The 22,758-nt window shown below is 35.4% G+C and overlaps 1 protein-coding gene across 1 annotated transcript in view; it reads right to left on the bottom strand.

Moving 5' to 3' along the window:
* frj (membrane bound O-acyltransferase domain containing farjavit) overlaps positions 1-22,254 on the bottom strand; it is a 100,558-nt gene extending 78,304 nt beyond the window's left edge. The window contains exon 1 of the mRNA XM_081731518.1: positions 22,014-22,254. Coding sequence (XP_081587644.1) covers positions 22,014-22,225 — 212 coding nt within the window. The 5' untranslated portion in view covers positions 22,226-22,254. The remainder of the gene's footprint in view (positions 1-22,013) is intronic.
* Positions 22,255-22,758: the final 504 nt, after the last annotated feature.

Below are 22,758 nucleotides of genomic sequence, written 5' to 3'. Positions count from 1 at the left end.
AAGGTTTTAATAACTTTAAAACTCACACAGTAGGAACTATTGATCTTCATTTGTTCATTAGCGGTCACGAGATAAAACATATTTTTCATGTAATGCCAAACGAAGTAGTCAACACCTCTCATTCGGGAATATTAGGCAGAGATTTTCTCACGAAACATAACTGTGAAATTTATTTCGAACAAGGGTTGAAATTAAAATTACCCAGTAGTAAAAAATATAAAATACCTCCTAGATGAGAAATAATAGTAAAAATCGCAGTAAACAAAAACGGAGTAGGAGTTATTCCAAAATTACAATTAGATGAAGGTGTATTTTTGCCAGAAGCGTTGGTAAAAGCAAAAAAATCACAAATGTTTCTCGTGCCTATTAAATATAAACGAAGAAGAAAAGGAAGTTACCATCCCTACATTAAACATTGAAATTGTCACAGACTGTCAAGCAAATGGCAATATTCCAATAATCTGTTCAGTAAATGACTGTGACATTGATAGTAGCAAATTAAAACAACGTCTAAACTTGTTGCAATGTAATTTAAGATTAGCTCATTTAAACAAAGAAGAGCGATCCGCTATTCTAAAATTATGTAAAGAATATCACGATCTGTTTTATCTTGAGGGAGATAAATTAACTTACACAGACACTATCGAACATTCAATTCCAATTAAACCGGAATATAAAGGAGCCATAGTAACCCAAAAACCTTATCGCATTCCAGAAGCTCATAAGGAAGAGGTACAAAAACAAATTTCAAAATTGCTTGACAAAGGAATTATTTCTCCAAGTAAAAGTCCTTGGAACTTCCCAATTTTAGTAGTTCCCAAAAAGCTTGACGCCTCAGGAAAACCAAAATATCGTATCGTAATCGATTATAGACGTCTCAACCTAATGACGTTTAGACCCTGCTATCCACTTCCGCTTATCACGGAAATTTTAGATCAGCTAGGAAACTCAAATTACTTCAGTACGCTTGATTTAGCCAGCGGGTATATGCAATTGAAAATGAAACCTAAAGATAGGTGTAAAACAGCATTCAGTACCCCGTACGGGCACTATGAATTTAATCGTATGCCTTTTGGTTTGTGTGGAGCACCTGCTACATTTCAAAGACTAATGGACATTGTCCTCTCAGGATTAACTGGCTTGAAATGTTTCGCGTATCTAAACAATTGTTGTATTTATTCTAGAGATCTTAAACAGCACATCAGCCACTTGCAGGAAGTGTTCAACCGATTTCGAAAACATAATTTGAAACTACAACCAGACAAATGCGAATTTCTACGAAAAGAAGTAACCTATTTAGAACATAAAATAACGAGTGAAGGTTTGAAGCCGGACCCTCAATTAGTAGAGAAGGTTTTAAATTTTCCCACACCTAAATGTGCCAAAGATGTCAAAGTTTTTCTAGGCCTTGCATCTTATTATAGACGATTCATAGAAAACTTCAGCAAAATTGCTAAGCCATTGACAAAACTGCTAAAGCAGGACGTAAAATTTGTGTGGAGTAACGAGCAAATCGTTGCTTTTCAAACACTTCAGAAAAAACTAACCTCCCCTCCGTTGTTACAATATCCCGACTTTAGTAAGCCATTAATTTTGACCACAGATGCGAGTGAATTTTCCGTTGGCCGTATTCTCTCGCAAGGTAAATTAGGTTCTGATCGACCTATTGGTTTCGCCAGCAGAACGCTAAATAAAGCAAAAACGAATTATTCTACGACTGAACGTGAACTTCTTGCAATAGTGTGGGCTGCAAAATTATTTCGCCCCTATATCTTAAATAGACCAACAACCTTTGTCACAGACCACAAACCACTACTGTGGGTTTTTAATATAAAGGATCCAAGTAGTAGATTATTAAAATGGCGCATTTACTTGGAAGAGTACACGTATAAAATAGTTTACCGCGCAGGCGTAAAAAACACAAACGCCGACGCTATGAGTAAAATCCAAGAATTAAAATCTAAACCAAAAGTCAAACTATTAGATAGTGATACTCGATCTCAAATACTTACAGAGTTTCATAACTCGAAATTAGCAGGTCACCAAGGAACTAAACGTACTATAAAAAAAATCAAACAATACATGGAATTTAATGGAATCCCGCAAACAGCATGGCCTAATATGACCACAGAAGTGGAAATGCACATCAGGCATTGTAATTCGTGTCAATTAAACAAATTAAACCAACCGGCAGTCAAAATGCCAATGACTATAACGACAACTCCACAGTCTGTTTTTGAGAAAGCTGCAATCAATATAGTTGGCCCCTTCCCAAAAACAGAAGAGAAAAACAAATATATTCTGACCTTTCAGGATAAACTTTCTAAATTCTTAGTCGCTGTGCCTATGCCCCAACAAGACGCGAAAACAGTAGCAAAAGCACTAGTAGAAAAAATCATTTTGGTTTATGAAATTCCACAAATAATATTATCAGATCAAGGTAAAAATTTTACCAGTGACATTATGAAAAAGGTATGCAAATTACTTCAAATTAAGAAAATACAATCAAGCCCTTTCAGGCCACAAACAAATTACGTGGAACGTGCGCACCGCACCTTAGGCAAGTATCTTCGTCATTACATATCTGAAAAACAAACTAATTGGGATACCTGGCTGCCTTATGCAACATTTGCATTCAACACGACCCCTCACTCAATCACATCATACACCCCTCATGAGCTAATGTACGGTAGGTTAGCTAACATACCGGGAGTATTACAGAGAAAACCCAATGAGGTTAATTATGCATATAACGACTATGTCAAAGTATTGCGTGAACGTTTGCAAAGAAGTTATGATTTGGCAAGACATAAATTAATAAAAGAAAAAAAACAAGCAATACTATGACAGAACAGCAAACGCCAAAGGCGAGTTGTTCCAGCCCGGAAATAAGGTGTTATTAAAAAATAAAACAATTAGGAGAGGTAGATCAAAAAAGTTAGATTCGCAATTTATAGGGCCATTTACTGTACTAAAAGTTCAAGGAGTAAATTGCACTATTAAACGCAAAAAAAAGCCAGTAGTTATACATGCTAACCGATTGAAGCTTTATTACTAACAAACAAACAAAAAAAAACTATATCCCTCTTTTCACTGTGTATTCCTTGCAGGTATAAAAATGCTTATATTATTACTCCTGCCACTTATGCTGCTGTTGTCCCCAGCAAGGGCAGCAACAAAAGACATAATTAAAGTTCAATCACTTAACAAAATACCCGGATTATATTATAAATTCGAGGGTAAAGTTCAGTTATATAATAACAAATGGAAGCTTGTCACTTTCTTCAATCTGACAAACTTAAATCAAGCTGTAACACATGTACAGACTTACATAAGTCAAGCCACTGACCTATATAAGTCTAGAGTAGTATATGTAGACCTGGCTCGAAAAAAACCAGTTAAACACAATCCAAAGGAGGTTCAATAGAATAAAAGATTTACAATCTTTGGTAATACAAATAGTAAAACCTCAAGTACAAAATAAACGAGGTGTATTTAATTTCGTAGGTAAAATAAGTAAAATCTTATTTGGTACATTAGATGCAAAAAATGCAAAATACTATATAACTCAAATAAATAAATTGCAATCAAAGCAGTCTAATTTCCTGAAAATTACTAAGGAATCAATGTTAATTGTTAAATCAACACTTAAAACCATTAACAACACAGTTCTTTCAATAAAATCAAATAAAAAAGTGTTGCAAAAGGCTTTTAAAAATGTTAAAAACAAAATTAATGCACGAGGTTATCAAGTAACTAAAAAAATAAATACTTTAAAAGTGATGGTCGACTGGGACCACTATATGCACACAATTAATATGTTATTAATAAAATTAAAACAATCTTATAAAACAGTTGTTCAATCAATTCTGCATGCGCAAAAAGGTATTATTTCCCCTCAAATTATAACACCTAAAAAAATTATGTATCTTTTTAAGGCAAGTTCTTCCAATGTAGCTCAAAAATTATCAATTCCAGTTCCCCCAGGAAACTCAGTTGGATATGCTTTGTTTAACATAATGGACTTAAATGTGTTCATTAATAATGATAAATTAATCTATATAATTCAATTGCCACTAACCAATGGCGTGAGATACAATGTATACAAACTTATTCCATTTCCTGTACCTTTAAACGAGGATAATTACTTTTTCATTCAACCTGAAAAACCCTTTTTATTGCTAAACACATCCAAGCAGTATTATAAAAAAAATCAATAAAATAACTTTTTCTAAATGTAAATCAATCACTACTTCCATAAGTGTTTGTAAGCAAACATTTCCCATCAAACCCGCACATAATAAAAAAACTGTGAAATAAAGTTAATAAATGAAATAACCTCTATTCCTTCAAATTGCACTAAAAAAATTGTTCAATTAGGTAATGTATTATGAATTCAGTTAAATAACAGTAAATGGTTATTTGCTGCACCTCAGCCAAAAAAGCTTACAGTTGTATGCAATAAAAAAAAATAACAAAAACTGTTGTCATCAATCGCTCAGGAAAAATAAAATTAAGTCACAAATATCAAGCATATGGTACACATTCCTTAATTAAATCTCAACAAGTGTATCAAACAAATAGTTCAATTAAAAATATAATACCAAAATTAAATAATACTTTAAATTGTTGTGTGTTTTCAAAAACAAACAAACTCAAATTAAATAAATTAAAACTTGATTTACCAATTGTAAATGTAATCAAACAAGCTAATAACTTAGTCTATGCAGGTCATAAGGTAAAAAAAAAAAATAAAAAATTTAATAACAAAACAAAATTAAAAAATAAATCACAATAAATCTATGTTAGGTTATTCAATATCCACATATCTTATCTATATAATAATTGTTATTATAATAAGTGTCTATTATTATTATAAATGCAAATGCTGTAAACCAACTAAAAGGTGGTATCAAAAACATTGTCTTAAGTCAATATGTTTCAAGCCTACTATTATAACAAATATTCAAACAAACTCCTCTAAATACAATGCAACATACAGGGTATGCCAAAAAACAGTACAATTGACCGAGCTCAACACAAAACCACAAGCTAAAACACAACTAATAAACAAGAGGGTAACTCGCAGCAGCAAAATACGCTAATACTTTTTTAAATTTTCCTGCCCTCCGGTTGCAAAATTTTCTCTTAGGGGGGAGGAGTGTAAGATACACGAATTTTCGATATGAAAATTTTCTTTTTCTTTTGGATGTCGCAGGAAAACTAGAGAGACGAAACAGAAATAACACGTCTCCCTTTTCTTTTCCCCTTGCTTTCCATCAAACCAGCTGCTATGTTAGTTCATCTCTCTCACCCTCTCCGTAAAAAGGAATCCGGGGTTGGATAGCCAACACGTTGCAACTGAACTTTCTTAGCGCAATTAAAATAAATTGCACTGCCTTAAGAAAATTCTAAGACCAACTCAATTGCATACTCGGAGACAAATATAGTGTCTAAGGAACGGAAGTAACAGTTGTGAACAATACTGTGGAATATTCAGCTTTTGGTACTGTTATAAAAATAGGTCTGCAAACACATTAAATAGAAACCTTTCCCATAAGGGAGGACTTGTAAATTAGCTTTTGTAAATCTATAACTGGTAGAAGCAGCTGTGAGTTAACAAATAACTATTCCTAATGTTTCTCAAAATAAACCTTATAAAGTGTAAAAAATGTAAAATGGTAAAATAGTACTAAAATGGTAAAATTTATGTGTAACCCCAAGTGAAAAGATAATAACTTTAGAGTAGGAGAAGAGAGCAGCTGCTTCCTCCCAGCCCAAATGTTATGTATTTTATGTAATACCATATATGGAATTATGTATAACTAATTTCCTCTCGTAAGGGTATAGGAACACTGTGCGCAAAACTAAAAACTCAGAACGCCCTTCTGAAATCCAATCAGAAAGAGAGTAAACTTGAGCTAATATGCAAATTAGCCAACGCCCAAATTCTAAGGGTAGTTTAAAACCTTAGAGACGCTCTCCAAGAGTCAGTCGACGTCTCAACCCCATCGATGTAGTACCGCGTGTCTGCGTGTGTTCATCTTTTAAACTTAGCACAACAAAATTATCTATACCGTTTCTAACTTCATTCTTTTTCGGTCTCCAATTCCAAATTCTATTCATTGCTCTATCGGTATGTTCGACTCACTTCAGTTTACGAACTAAAGTTTCAATTTTATACTCTGTAAACATTAGTTCTTACATCTCATTCGTATAAGTGGACTTTTCACTATAACAACTTAAACAAAACTCTCTAACTCGTGAAATTATTACTTATACGATCCAAAAGTATAGTATTCTTATACTACAATTAAAACAAAAGTGGCCTTGTACTCGTTTTCAATTTAACCAATAAACTTTATATATATCTATTCTACAAAAATCGTCATTTTTCATCTAAACACAAAAAACCGCCACCACTACTAACAATTAAAGTTAAAAAAAGCCTCAAAGTTTGCCAGTTCCCGCGATCTCTCTAACCGCTCGATCGCTCGACGCATTACAGTGCAAAATGAACTTCCTCTTCTTCAGGACACTTTTTAAAGCTTTAAAATTTGTTACTATTGTTTTAATTATGTTACATTTGATAGAACCATCTGATAAAGTCGGGCCAAGCCCTGTGCGTCATTGTCTGTTAGGTGAATGGTTAATGTAAGTTACTCCTACGTGGATGGTCCGAGCTTCCAATCAAGACCATTCTTATTGAATATTTTATTTGAGCTACGCTCATACTGTATATTCCACAAGTTCAATTTTGAAGTAATGTAGTCACAGCTAGTTTAATTCGAAATAATTTTCCAATATTATATTTGTTACGAAATTTACATGGCACTCCTCACTGTTTGTAGCCCTGCATAAATGCAAAATTGTTTTAAAAGTATATTTTACTTTCAAGTTTTATTGTTTTTTTTTTTTAATTGTCCTTCAACTTTATTTTATTTTTTTTTTTATTTCTTAATTATAACATATTTTCTATTTAAATTGTATTCTATGTTACACATTTATTATTTATATTTTATGTCTTACCTTTGAAGAGGAGCTTTTGACAATTCAGAGCAGCAGGACCATACCCAGGATGCAGGCCTTTGCAATCAAGAGCTTTTGCCCCCACGAAATCACTACTTTTTTTTGGTAAATTATATCTAATTTTAGAGATGATGATAGCAGGGGCGGATTCAGGGGAGTGCGTTTGGACGATCACATCCCCCAGAATAGGGAACTTTTTATACTTTGTATTTTAAAAATCCTAAGTATATTTCATCTTTGTATTATAAACTTAAATTAAAGCCTAAAGTAGATAGGCCTTACTTTCTTAAGAAAGTTAATTCTGCAGAAGAGCTACTTCTCCTTTTCTATTTTTTTTTAATCCGCTCTTACCTTGATTTGACTTCGAACGACCGCCCCTCCCAAACAATCATCCTGGATCCGCCCCTGGATGATAGACATTTTAGTAAAATATACCCTCAATCGCTGAAATAAATTCCTGTCAAGCTTTCGATCGCTGAAATAAATTTCTGTCTACGGCCCTGCAAAACAGTGACGATTTTAGGGAGTGATCAGTTAGTAATGCCTCCCTGGAGCAACGACACTTCCCCAGAAGTCATATCTCCGATAATTCAGAATGTGATTTGTGCATTATCACTTTTCACTCTCAGTGTCTTGAAACGCACCAAAAAGGAACTGTTCTGAAGTATTTACTGGTTCTCCCTATGACCCCATTTCAATATGGCCAACCTTGGACATATACACATCTGAAATATCACCTTTTATGTCAGTGATCCCGAAAACTATCCATTCGACACAAATATAGGATATTTTCGATTCTTTATTCCTGTCACCCTCCCATTGTCAACTCGAAGCCAACCAAGGCTTTTTTTTGGACTTATGCAGCATCCACAGTGTCACTTTTCATCTTTGCATATGAATTCGATACTAATTTCGTTCGTATTTGACTACTTTTACATGTCACCTTCACCTCTTGGTAGGGATTTTTTCAGTATCTCGCCCCCACAACTATGGAGAAATTTCAACCAACTAAGTATGATTATAAATTATCATCTGAAACACAACAGTACGGGTGATCTTTTTCGCAGAGGAATTCGTTAACTACTGTTTCAATATCAATGTATTGGCTTTTTTTGCTGTCCATGCTGAAGATTGCCAAAGGGCTAAACTTCATCTGCACTATTGTGCAATGAATATAGGTTTTAGTGGTTTAATTTACTGAATACTCGCTTAGATGTTGCTCTCGTCACAGAAAAAGTGATATACAGTTATAAAAGAAAAATGAAATGAAATATCTAATTTTTACGTCCCACGATTATGCCGACTATGCTAATGGAGAGAGTAATGGTGAGAAATAAATGAAATTGTTTAATGAAAAAAGTGGGAGGAAACGGGAGAAACCCGAGGACACTCATGCACACGTTATTTGTCCATAATAAAGTTCATTCGGCGTGAGCTGGGATCGAACCAAAGACCCCATGCACCATAGGTAAAGTTATAAAAGAATAGGCGTCTAAACAAATACGGAACACTACTATCAATGAGAGTTATATAAGATTAGATTTTTAGTTATTTCATTCTAAGTTGAAATTTCAATCAATCTTGTTCTTCAGTACTGTTCGAAAACTTAAAGTTGTTGCTGCAAGGACGTGATAAATCTTTTCAGTAGACTTCGCAGTCTATAGCTCCTTCACAACTTCCTTTTCATCTAAGGCTAAGTAGTTACATTTTAGACATTGAGGAAAAAGTGTGAAATTACTTAAAACCCTTCAAAGTGGAGTTACGAATCTTCAATGGACCCCATTTTGCTGTTGGCCTCGCTCAACGAACTCCCGTAACTGTTCAGGGTGAACGATGAAGTTTCTCCCTTTTAGGAATACTTTCTAAAGCAGTACTACGTTTTTTTTTAACAGCTGTTTCAATTGAGTTGTATTTGTTAGAACTGTCGGTTAAAGGAAACAAAAGATCCTATACTCAAACACAAATTATCTCTCTAGAAGCTCTAATGGAAAACGAAACGAATCGTCGTAAACATGTTACGTTCTTGAAGAGGAAAACAGCAAAACATTGATTGCACAAACGTATAATGGTATCATTTGCTTGCAAATTTAAAACTTATAGAAGTTGATGGCTTGTTAGGTGAGGGGTTAGTGAACAGGATTTTTGTACTGGTGGTCCAGGGTTCGAATCTCGTCCGTTCTTCTTACGTTTTTGTTTCTTTAAGCTACACTGAGTTTGTTCATTCCAATTCTTTAAGCTTGAATTAAATCTAATACCAGTTAGTGAATTAAAAGTAGCTAACATTATTTTCAAATACGAGACGTTATTACATGCTTGTCACTAGCTCACAATACTCAACTTTGATATAAACTCTTGCAGCCTTCATTTAACTCATTTCTTGACGTGTTTTGTTACAAAACTCATGAATCATGGCGAACAAAATTGCTTTACCAGATAATGGTGACTGCTTTGAACCAAATGACAAGTATGAGAATAAAACGTATCATATCTGTAGTTTGGTGTGGAGAAGAAACCAAATAGCGAACGAAAGGTTTAAGAACAACCACGTTATTAATATAAACTATGCCAAAGATTATTGACTTATATGATTAAAAAAAAAATCGAAAGAAATTTTGAAAGAACGAAAAATACTAACTTAGAATTTTGTAACTGGAGGCAAAGAAATCTAATTTAAACATACTAAAACATACCATTTAGCGCATATAGAGCGTGGATCTGTGCTCAAGGCGCTAGCTAATAATATGGAGGTTCTCAAGTCGGAACCATGTGTGAATATTTTGTTTAAATTTAGAATTTTTGGTGATCATTAGTCGGCGATATCACACGTTTAATTGTCTTAAGGTATTTGAATATTTTGATTTTTCAATATGTGAATGATCAAATCTTCAATAATAATAATAATAATAATAATAATAATAATAATAATAATAATAATAATAATAATAATAATAATAATAATAGTTATTATTATTAGCAGAGTAATTCAATAACACGTTAATATCTTTAATTATTTCTTTCTCGATAACTACTCGAACTTTAGACGTCCTCGAATCTAAGTCGCACCTCGATTTCGCTGGGCTAAATTAAAAAAATGAAATGAAATCTTTGAGTTTTACGTCCCACGGTTATGCCGGTTAGGCTAAAGGAGACGGTGATAATGAGAGATGAGTGAAATGGTGGAATGAAGAAAGTGGGAGGAAACGGGAGTACCCCGAGAAAATCCACGAGCACGGTGTTCGTCCACCACAAAGTTCACTTGGCGGGGGCTGGGATCAAACCCGGGACCCCAAGCACCAGAGGTGAACGCTCTACCACTGAGCCACCGCGCCCCCCAGGGCTAAATTAAAGAAAAATAGTAATATGTTATGGTTTTACTATTACTAAAGCACTCTTTGATATTGGTCATTTTCGATGATTTTATGTATCCCTCTCCCCTCTCCATGTTGGGGGCACGGTATGACAAAAATTATCCCAGGCCCGAATGTCATGTACGTTGAAAATTTGATCGAAATCTGTTGGATGGTTCAAGAGTTGTTCTATTTATTTTTATATATTAATCTCCCCTTCTCTTATCCTCTTCTATGTTCAAAGTGAAAATATTACAACAAAAGTTTCTAGGCCCGAACGTCGTCTATGTTGAAAATTAGATCGAGATCGGTCAGGTGGTTCAAGAGTTGTTAAGTTTTATTCATTTTCATAGATTTCTCCCCTCCCCTCCTCCTACCCTACGTTCTACCATCAAAGGGATATGATAAAAACCACCCCAGGTCCGAACCTCATCTATGTTGATAATTTGATTAAGATCAGTTCGGTGGTTTAAGCGTGATGAAGTCACCAAGACAGCATTTTTTTTTTATTTTTTACGTAGTCCCCCTTCCCCTCCCCTACATTGTGCCGTCAAGGCAAAAAATGAAAACATCCCAAATCCGAACATTATCTATATTGAATGTTTGATTGATTGAGATCAGTCGAATTGTTCAAGAGTTATTAAGTCTTATTCATTTTCATATATTTATCCTCCCCTCCTCTTCCGCAAGTTCTAATATCAAAATGAAATAACAAAAAGCTCCCCAGGCTCGACTTTCATCTATGTTCAAAATGTGATTGAGAACGATCGGGTAGTTCAAGAGTTATTCACCACCGAACATCGTCACTTTTATTTTTATATTTATAGCTGTTATGTATCTTCCCCCTCCTCTCCATCCTCTACGTTATTCCGTCAAAGTGAAATGGTAAAATCCATCCCTCGCGTTAATCGAGACGGGGACATATAGCCTCATTGCTGACGTTCCCATTAATTCCCCTACTCATACCCTTTAGTGTGTTTTAGTTAGGTTTTTTTTTTTTTTTTTTTTTTCAGTTGCAAATTTCTAAGTTATTTTTCTTTGTTTCAAAATTCTCGCATTTCTTGTATGATAATAGAAGTTAATAATCTTTGACTTGTTTTATATTAATAATCTGAGTTGTTCTTAAACCTTTGGTTTCCAATTTTGTTTTGTCTCTACACCAAACTACAGATATGACAAATTTAATTCTCATACTTTACATTTGATTTCAAAGCGGTCGCCATGAACTGCTTAAAAGCAATTCATCCGTCACGAAACATCCAGCAGAGGGCGTAAGATATCGTCTACAGCAATGAGAGGAAACTCCGCCTTGTTACGTGACGTCACATGAAGCACGTTCCGTTCAAACACCTAAGCAAAGCTATCATTTTGCTTCCGATGTGAAAATGGCTCACTACGAAGCTTCTGTTAAAAGCAGCGTGATTGCTTCAATTGAGCATGCGGACATGAACTATAGCGAGGCAGGCGCGAGATATGGCGTTAACCGTGCTACAGCACGGAGGTGGTGGAGGAGATATGAGGAAACAGGAGATGTAAGACGTAAAAGAGGAAGTGGGCGACAAAGAGTTTCCTCTGCCGAAGAAGACCAGAGTTTAATTGCCCAATGCCGTGAGCACCCTTTCATGTCTGCCCGACAGTTACGAGAGGACACCAATTTCCCAGGCGATGTTACGACTGTCCGTCGTAGACTCAAATCCTTTGGTTTGAGATCATACAGGGCAGCTGTTAAGGAGCGACTAACAGAAGACCACATGGTTGACCGTCTGGCGTTTGCACAGTTAAATATTGCACGTGTGTGGGACGAGGTCGTTTTCACAGACGAAAAAATATTTTCCAGTGCAAACTTCGGGCCGAAGCGTGTTTACCGCCCCCCTGGAAAAATGTATGCCTCTGAATACGTTTCCCGTTCTGGTCGAATGGGACATGTAACTGTCCACTGTTGGGCATGGATATGCAAGGCTGCAAATTTCGGAGGAACCTGCAGGATTCCTGGTCGCCTAAACGCCCACAAGTATGTGGAACATCTGGACGAAACGCTTCCGGAAATAAAAGCTCATGCAGGTGACGGCATATTATATTTGCAACAGGACAATAGCTCGATACATAATTCAAATGTGGTTCAGACATGGTTGCAGAGGGAACCTAATGTCGAAATAGTTGACTGGGTTCCTCATGAAGCAGATCTGAACCCTATTGAAAATATGTGGGCCTCTGTTGCAAGAACATTGCGGGAAACCTGGTCGAACAATCCTCCACGAACATCTAATGATCTTTGGGAGCGTGTTGAAGATGCGTGGTCGGTCTGTTGCACCCAACGCTATATCTCTCGCCTGGTGGATCAATGCCACGGCGTATGGCAGCTGTAATCGAGTCCCAAGGGGACTATACACACTATTAATAAATGCTCGCCCACAACACAATCAGCCCTCTCGAGGGCTACCTACTTCGACCCACTTATTAACAAAATTTTATGAAATACATTACGCGACACCAGTGAATGTAAGTGTCTCAGTATGTCCTGCATTAATAAAGAGGCTAACGTGCGAGACTTGGTAGCCGAGTGGTATTATGCTTGCTATGTAAACCAAAACCGCCTGTAACAGTGGTTCGAATCTAGTGAAGAAGACCCCTACTTTTTATCACCAAGGATATTGGCAATACGCCTTCTGCTATGTCCGCCTTCGTACGGTCTATTATATGACACATAATGTGGACCGCCATAAGTTTTTACTTAGTAAACAATTTATAAATATATGAACAAATACCTAGGTATATTAGAGTAACAATGGAATATAGTACTTTCGTCCGACTGACGTCGCTCTGCAAATGTTCATTGTATTACACCGGAGGATGAATTAAATAAAGACTGGAAAATTTGATATAAAAATTGATACGTAATAAGTTAAAAACAAAATATGCAATTATAATCTCATATTTGAAACTAATTTCGACTACAATTCATTCTCTACCTGCTTTCATAAATAATCCAAACCAAACTTCGAGGTTTGGAATGCACAAACTAAGTGTAGCTAAGAGAAAAAAGTAACAAGAAGAGCAGAGATTCGAACCCACGACCACCAGCGTAAGAATTCCTTTTACTAACCCTCCATCTATCAAAACATGACGTGAACATGACTTTTGTAAGTTATAAATTTGTATCCAAGAAACACCATTAAGCGTATGTGCAACTACTGCTTTGCTCTTTTTCTCTTCAAAAGCGTAACATGTTTAGGACGATTCGTTTCGTTTTCCATTAGAGTTTCGAAAGAGATTATTTGTGTTTGAGTGTAGGATCTTTAGTTTCCTTTAACCGACACTTCTAGCAAATACAACTTAATTCACACAGCAGTTAAAAAAAAAAAAAAAAAAAAAAAAAAAAAAAACGTACTGCTTTAGAAAGCATTCCTAAAAGCAGAAGCTGCATCATGCATCCTCAACAGTGACGTAACTAACGGCAGTGCGTTGAGGGAGCCCAGAGTAAAACGGGGCCCATTGAAAATTCGTAATTCCACTATTTTTCCTCGATGTCTAAAATGAGACTACTTTAGCCTTACATGAAAAAGAAGCTGTGGAGGGGACTGCGAAGTCTACTGAAAAGATTTATCACGTCCTTGCAGCAACAACTTTAAGTTTTCGAACAGTACTGAAGAACAAGATTGATTGAAATTTTAACTCAGAATGAAAAAACTAAAAATCTAATCTTATATAACTCTCACTGATAGTAGTGTTCCGTATTTGTTTAGACGCCTATTCTTTTATAACTTTACCTATGGTGCATGGGGTCCTTGGTTCGATCCCAGCTCACGCCGAATGAACTTTATTATGGACAAACAACGTGTGCATGAGTGTCCTCGGGTTTCTCCCGTTTCCTCCCACTTTTTTCATTAAACAATTTCATTTATTTCTCACCATTACTCTCTCCATTAGCATAGTCGGCATAATCGTGGGACGTAAAAATTAGATATTTCATTTCATTTTTCTTTTATAACTGTATATCACTTTTTCTGTGACGAGAGCAACATCTAAGCGAGTATTCAGTAAATTAAACCACTAAAACCTATATTCATTGCACAATAGTGCAGATGAAGTTTAGCCCCTTGGCAATCTTCAGCATGGACAGCAAAAAAAAAGCCAATACATTGATATTGAAACAGTAGTTAACGAATTCCTCTGCGAAAAAGACCACCCGTACTGTTGTGTTTCAGATGATAATTTATAATTATACTTAGTTGGTTGAAATTTCTCCATAGTTGTGGGGGCGAGATACTGAAAAAATCTCTACCAAGAGGTGAAGGTGACATGTAAAAGTAGTCAAATACGAACGAAATTAGTGTCGAATTCATATGCAAAGATGAAAAGTGACACTGTGGATGCTGCGTAAGTCCAAAAAAAAGCCTTGGTTGGCTTCGAGTTGACAATGGGAGGGTGACAGGAATAAAGAATCGAAAATATCCTATATTTGTGTCGAATGGATAGTTTTCGGGATCACTGACATAAAAGGTGATATTTCAGATGTGTATATGTCCAAGGTTGGCCATATTGAAATGGGGTCATAGGGAGAACCAGTAAATACTTCAGAACAGTTCCTTTTTGGTGCGTTTCAAGACACTGAGAGTGAAAAGTGATAATGCACAAATCACATTCTGAATTATCGGAGATATGACTTCTGGGGAAGTGTCGTTGCTCCAGGGAGGCATTACTAACTGATCACTCCCTAAAATCGTCACTGTTTTGCAGGGCCGTAGACAGAAATTTATTTCAGCGATCGAAAGCTTGACAGGAATTTATTTCAGCGATTGAGGGTATATTTTACTAAAATGTCTATCATCCAGGGGCGGATCCAGGATGATTGTTTGGGAGGGGCGGTCGTTCGAAGTCAAATCAAGGTGAGAGCGGATTAAAAAAAAAAATAGAAAAGGAGAAGTAGCTCTTCTGCAGAATTAACTTTCTTAAGAAAGTAAGGCCTATCTACTTTAGGCTTTAATTTAAGTTTATAATACAAAGATGAAATATACTTAGGATTTTTAAAATACAAAGTATAAAAAGTTCCCTATTCTGGGGGATGTGATCGTCCAAACGCACTCCCCTGAATCCGCCCCTGCTATCATCATCTCTAAAATTAGATATAATTTACCAAAAAAAAAGTAGTGATTTCGTGAGGGCAAAAGCTCTTGATTGCAAAGGCCTGCATCCTGGGTATGGTCCTGCTGCTCTGAATTGTCAAAGCTCCTCTTCAAAGGTAAGACATAAAATATAAATAATAAACTCGTAACATAGAATACAATATAAATAGAAAATATGTTATAATTAAGAAATAGAAAATAATTATAAAATAAAGTTGAAGGACAATTAAAAAAAAAAACAATAAAACTTGAAAGTAAAATATACTTTTAAAACAATTTTGCATTTATGCGGGGCTACAAACAGTGAGGAGTGTCATGTAAATTTCGTAACAAATATAATATTGAAAAATTATTTCGAATTAAACTAGCTGTGACTACATTACTTCAAAATTGAACTTGTGGAATATACAGTATGAGCGTAGCTCAAATAAAATATTCAATAAGAATGGTCTTGATTGGAAGCTCGGACCATCCACGTAGGAGTAACTTACATTAACCATTCACCTAACAGACAATGACGCACAGGGCTTGGCCCGACTTTATCAGATGGTTCTATCAAATGTAACATAATTAAAACAATAGTAACAAATTTTAAAGCTTTAAAGTGTCCTGAAGAAGAGGAAGTTCATTTTGCACATTGTAACTAAGTTACAAGAGGTTTACGTCCTATCTGAACGGCGCATCCACCGAGTCAAGTTTTGGAATATCCCCTTAAGGTAGCTTTCAACGCAGCTAAGGGAAACGTATGTGAACCAGTAATAGAATTCTCCGTAGCAGAATGAATAAAGTCATGGTTCGATAACCACAAGGTTCGTGGTTCGAAACCCGTCGCCGAAATCAGATTTTTTTAAATCTTAATTCCTCAGTTCTGAAGATCTTTCTCCCCTTTCGTAATCATCTGATGCTCTAAAAAGAGTTCTCCACATTAATTTGACAACTGCCTAATGTGATCCTCGCAGTTCGAAAACTTCCCTTCTTATCTTTCACAAAATCAGAATTTTCGTCATAATACGAATGCTGTCCGATCATTTTTTCCCCCAATTCTAAATCTGGGTATACAAATCATCCGTCTCTGTCTCCATACTTGAATCCCTCTCAATCTCTCTCTCTCTCTCTCAATGTCACCCAGGAAGTCATATGGCTTGAGATCAAACCTTCGACTCTTGAAACCAAATGTAAGCTCTTTAGCAATGTGCTATCGTAACTCTATCGGTTTGTTGTTAAAACCAGTGTCTTTTAGACTTTATTCGGATGGGGGGGGGGGGGGGAACAGGAAGAGATTCTCCGGCGACATAAGATTTTCACTTTTTATTAGTGTATTACTATACATTTGATTAAAAAAATACGTATTTATGAAGCTCAAGAGAGGGGGAATTACACCCTCCTGTCCTGCCCAAATGACGTCCCTGAAACATTTGCTTGCACTTACTGAAAAGAAATTAAATGAATCATTGAATAAAACTCGTTTCTGTCCGTAGATATTTTAGAGCTCTTGGCAATTTCCATAGATTTCTTAGGGAGCATCTTACTAGCTTGCACTCTTTAAAGAAAGAAAAGAATGAAACTAAAGATATTTATGAAGCTCTGGGAAGATTGTGTGACTTTCCTTTAATTTAGGCTCTTAAAAATATTTCAGAACAAACGAATGGAAAAGACTGTTTTAAAGCTATAACGTTGTAAACTTGATTCCTGTTTCTTTTTCAGCTGATTGGAAAGAGTGTACTACGTCACACACACTGCTTTAGATAAGGAGAGGTGGAGGACGGGGAGGAGTTGGAATAAATACTAGAAGCAACTAATCGAATGATACATGTATTGCGGGAATGCATAAGAAAACTGGGCAAGAGTTTGTTCTTAATTTGGACTTAGAATTTTTGTAACAAATTTTATGCCGCGGACTGTACAATAACAAAGATGTCGTTATTTCTATATAATGTAGAAAAGGAAGGAAATCCCCAATTGCACTCAGGTTTAAAGGGCCCCTCAAGACATGCCAGGCAAATACTAGAACAGTGGCTCAAGTCAGAAGTCGGAGATGAAAGAAAGCGGTATAATAACTCTTTGGCACAAACGCTGTGTCACGCAAACATATCATCAATTATCATCCCCATACTTGCTTTTTGTCTTATGTTCAGAGAGAATAATGTTATATAACAAACTGAATTTTCCGCTCTTTGTACGATGATAATAGCTTAATGACGTCCCTTTGAGTTTGGGCTTGAAACGAAGCCACGTGGTTTGTGGTAGGTAAAAATATTTCTGTCTTTGCTTAGCAAAAGTGGGAGGAAGAGAAAGTTTATCAGTATTATTTGTTGGTACTTTAGGGCCACAGTTCCTGCGTATATATTAAGAAATGAACATTACAGCATTTTCCTTACATCCAGAAACTTTTGTATGATTTAGTTCTGAGCGAAGCAAACGAGTAAGCGCTTTTTAACGAATGGTAATTGAGTGGTATACTTTGATTGTAATGCGTGGTATATTAGAAGGATAAGAGTGTTGTTACTGGGTTCAATTCTCTAGTATTTCATTTGAATTATAAAATAGGATTGGGAAATATTTCCCTCGCAACTATTCTAGACATTGCACCAGAACTCGGTATATGCATTACGTACAAGCCATAGGATTGTTCAAGGGAAATTATATTTGGGTACCTGTAGCTGGAACCGCTCCAGGGGGCGCCAAATTAAAGAAAAATCTCCCAAATTTCTCTTCTTTCGAACATTATGAACACATAGTAGCATTTGAAAGCTTGCTTCATTCTGAAGAGAATGACGTATTAACCATGACACTCGAATAAATAGTATTTGAAAATGTGTCTGAGGATGGCTATGTTACGTAGCCCAAACTGTAACACAGATATATACTCTTAAAATATATATACTGCTTTGGTCAGCTGGAGTTTTATTAGCAATCTGGAATTTTTCAAAGCTATAATGAATAATTTACAAACAGTATTGTCTGAAAATTTTTATTTTCTATATCCTACTTTTTTCTATTTATACGTGAAATTTGATATTCTTCAAGAAAATTTTCCCTTGTAACTATTCCACCAATTAAATTAGGCACACGCAATATGTATAAACTAGTGATAGGCACAAAAACCGGTTCTTCGGTTTTTATGGAACACCGAAACCAGTTTTTGAAAATTTTTGCAAAAAAACTGTTTTTCACCGAAACCGGTTTCGGTTTTCTCCAAAACCGGTTCGGTTTTTCACCAGATTTGGTTTCGGTTTTCTTCAAAACCGGTTCCAAAATCGTTTCCATTTCTGACCAGAATAGTGTTTCGTTGTTCTCCGGAAACCGATTCCGTTTCCACAGAAATAGTTTTATGTGTTTTCCAAAAGTATTCACCGAAACTAGTTTCGGTGAAAAACCGAACCGGTTTTGGGGAAAACCGAAATGTCGGTTTTCGGATTTCACTTTTTCTAGAAACCGGTTTTTATTTTTAAAAAACTGTTGTGCACATCCCTAGTATAAACCGTACTATTTTTGAAGATAGATTGTGTTAAAGTACATGTAGTCGAGACCGCTCTAAGGAGGCACCAAATTTCAAAAAAGGATTTCTTTTTATAAATATTTCCTTATTTTACATATTTCCCTTCTCTTGTATGAGCACGATACTATTTGAATGCTTGTTTTAATCTGAAGAGAATGAGTATCAACCGTGTAACTCGGATGAATAGTAGTGAAGCAGTAGTTACTTAAATGAAAGTCACCTTTTTCCTCAGAAAACGCAAGAATCTAAAAGGCTTAACTGAATATTTGAAAAAAAAATAAATAAATAAATAAAGTTTGCTGTTGTGGAAGAACTGAAATGTTGCAAAAAATTTTTTTTAAATTTTATTTTCAGTTGGCAACTTGCTTCCTTGATATATATTTTACGATTGAAGGATTTTTGTAACATGAGAAGATCGTACTTATTCCATCAGATATGCAAGAAGAATTCAGGAGCTTTTCAATATCCTTTTTAACGCAACTATCTATATTAAATTGTTATGTGTGTGATTATCCAGGTGTAGTGCTGAAAAAATAAAGGTTAATCTTTAGTTTTTTTTTAAGTGAAGCGACTGTAGAAGAAAACGTATGATTGGTGGATCTGTTATTATCATAGATTTTGTTTCCTCTATAATGCAAGTCTGCATAGACTTTCTTCATAGAGAAAGAAATTTGTACTAATACGCTAGTGTCTACTACAAAAACTAAGGGAATGCAGTCGAATTGGTTTTTGTCAAAGATTACAGTTGAACAGAGTTACAGTGAATTAATCGAGCGCGAACTAGATTCATTATGCATGATGCTCGAACTTTTTTTTTCAAAGGTATTCTGTTTGGAAGATCTCCTGCTGATAGACAGACATATATATTTAAAGCCAATTCTGAAACTAGGCGAGTTCTGAGAAACACAATGGAAATAACCAATAATTTTATTACGATTATCATTTCAATCAGAATTTTGAAGTATATCTCTGGAGGAGGGTTTTATTACGTATGTTTTTTATTTATTTACTTTGTTCACTTCCCGCTCCCCGCCCGAAAGCAAAGTGGCGTTTTTGGGCTGGGGAAAATTCCAACAACCGTTCTTAGCATAAATTGAGGCTACCAGAAGTAACTATTCAAAAATTACAGTCCTTTCACGATTTGCGTATAAATACAACGTCCGAACGTATGCTATAAGAACTACAGAGCAAAAAGCATAAACCAGCCTGATAGGTGGCTACTAAAAAGCACAATCGCTATCTAACCGAGTCAGGGCAAAATAGATGAGTACTTGCGGTCTGGGACATGTAGTCTGCACTTCGTGTGTTTCCGTCATCCTTTGTGACGACGTTCCTGAGCATATCTAACGGCGCTTGCCTTTCTTCCCCGCCCATTTTTCAGAGCACTTTGTCTTAATTTTTTTTTTCCTTGCTTTTCCAATGTAAAGGATTAATTCATTTTCGTAAATTTCATATATAATTAAATGATTTCTAAAAGACGAAGCATCGAAAATAAATTAGACTTCTACAATAAAGATGAAAGTATTCAACACATTGTTATCGGAGATCTTACCTTACGTTTGAGATGTGAGAAATACTTATGAATTTTACAAACTGACTTGGTAAAACTACTGAAGACTGAATACAAGTTATAATGATCACACGTATTAAACAATAAACATTGTTCTGGAAGTCTAAGATGTATATACACGCAATACACACACCAAGCAAAACCTTCCAAATCCTTCAAAAATTCTGCCCACTGCTCAGCCTCCTCCTGTGTATTTCATACTTAGATATCGTATTCAAATAAATGTTTGATTTCTTAAAATGATATTTACATTTAGGACCAAAGAACTTGGATCATCTTAATTTTTTGCATGACACTTCGCTTTTTGTTGCATCTATTTGGAGAATAGGAGCAAAGTGCAGTTTCCGTCTTCCCAAATACTTAACAGAAAATCCAATCTAGTTTACATAGTTCTCTATGTGATAATAAAACAATCCAACTCTTGTTACTTTCTTAAACAATGGTTATTTGATCGGGTTAACATCCTCGGGTTGAATCAATATGACAACACTTTTAACTTAATTATCTTATATTAGAAGCCATGACGTTACAATAGATCATTTTTGTCATCCAAAAATAACTGCTGAAAAACTACAACTTTTTCACAATTTGTGCAGCCACACAGATGCCATGAAATTACAACGCAAAAACCATAATCCACCATGTGTTAGGTGGGCACTAAAAAGCAAGAATGCGAACAGAGTAAGGGTAGGGCTAAGTTGATGAGTAGGCATTGGGGTGCGTCCGAAAGGAACAGGCGCGCTAACGACGGTGAGTATGCGCATATTCATAGTAAAAATACATGAGTTTTCGCAGTAAATAGTACAAGTTTCTATAGCACCTGTAATGGTTTCACACTAGTAACGCTCCACTTCTAAATATAAATTACAACTTTTGTACTCAACGCATGAATACTCACCGGCGGAAAATAGTATCTAATACAGACATCTTTGATATGCATTCGCTAATTTCTACCGTGGTAAAGCACTTGTAATGACTTTAATCTATTAAGCCTACATTTGTAAACATTAAATGCACCTGTATTACTTACTATTTAATTCTGCCGCCTGCAGAAATTTGTTCCTTATAAACATGACTCTCTATGCAGTGTTGAATTCTATCTGTAAATTTTGCAATATCTCGTGTGCCTGAACTTGGTTACCACCACTGAGTTTTCTCATGTAATTTTGCAAAATGTGGTGCCCAAACTTGACCAGCACCCGAATTTGCATTTTTGTAATGTACTGCACCAAATGGCAATGAGTGGACGGCGTGAAAATACTGGCCAAACACATCTTGGGAAACCTTTGCGAGTAAGAACTTAAAAACCACCCTTTCACTACAGTCGCTTCATTACTACAATACCATAAAATAAGATATTGTTTGTATTATTGTCTTTAACAGTAGTAATCAACCATCCAAAAAAGCATAAATGAATAGCCTTGACTTTTCATACCAATACTTACCTTGGACTAGTATATAGTATGATATAAGCATTAACAAGTGTACATATAATAGGATGCAGAATATGAAATCCTGAGACTGTAAAAATAAGAATAACTCCAACAACAGTAGCAACCCATTTTTTGGAATTTACATCCTTAATTTGCCGTAAAATATGTCCAAACCCAATACAAAACAAGAGTAGTGAAATATAAATAACATCATCCCACTGCATTTTGCTGAGTAGTTTTCGTGACTCATTTGTTTTATTTATCTCTACTTCTTCTTCTTCTACGAAGTGTTCATAGGTTTCCATTAGAAAATTTCCCTCGACTGACATAAAAATTTCCCTTTTATCAAATTTCCCCTAGTTCGTGTACCTATGACAAGAATAATTTTTGTACGTATTGCTGGTTCATAGGAAAAAATGGTGCCATATAATATTTGCGGTTGCGAGAGTACGTATTGGTTATTTGTCTTCTCGTAAAGTTAAGAAAGCTAAAGGAATTTAGTTCTAATTGCAACGGGAAATGGCCCCAAATTAGCCTATTGGATCGCAACAACTCCAGAGCACTTTCATTTCTTCATACAAGAGTTCGATATATTAGTCAGCCGCTTTGAAACTAATTGAGAGAACATTTCGAAAAAAAATTCTTTAATTACACAAAAATTGAGTTTTAAAAATGTCTTTTCTTTTCTTCTTTCGAATAGAAAGGAATATTGATCAAAAAGAAAGTAATAAAAAACAACTTCTACCTTTTTCATTCT

This window comes from Thermobia domestica, chromosome 11 (assembly GCF_964235325.1).
Source record: "Thermobia domestica chromosome 11, izTheDome1.hap1.1, whole genome shotgun sequence".
NCBI classification, from domain to species: Eukaryota; Metazoa; Arthropoda; class Insecta; order Zygentoma; family Lepismatidae; genus Thermobia; species Thermobia domestica.
This window is presented reverse-complemented; position numbering and strand designations above follow the sequence as displayed.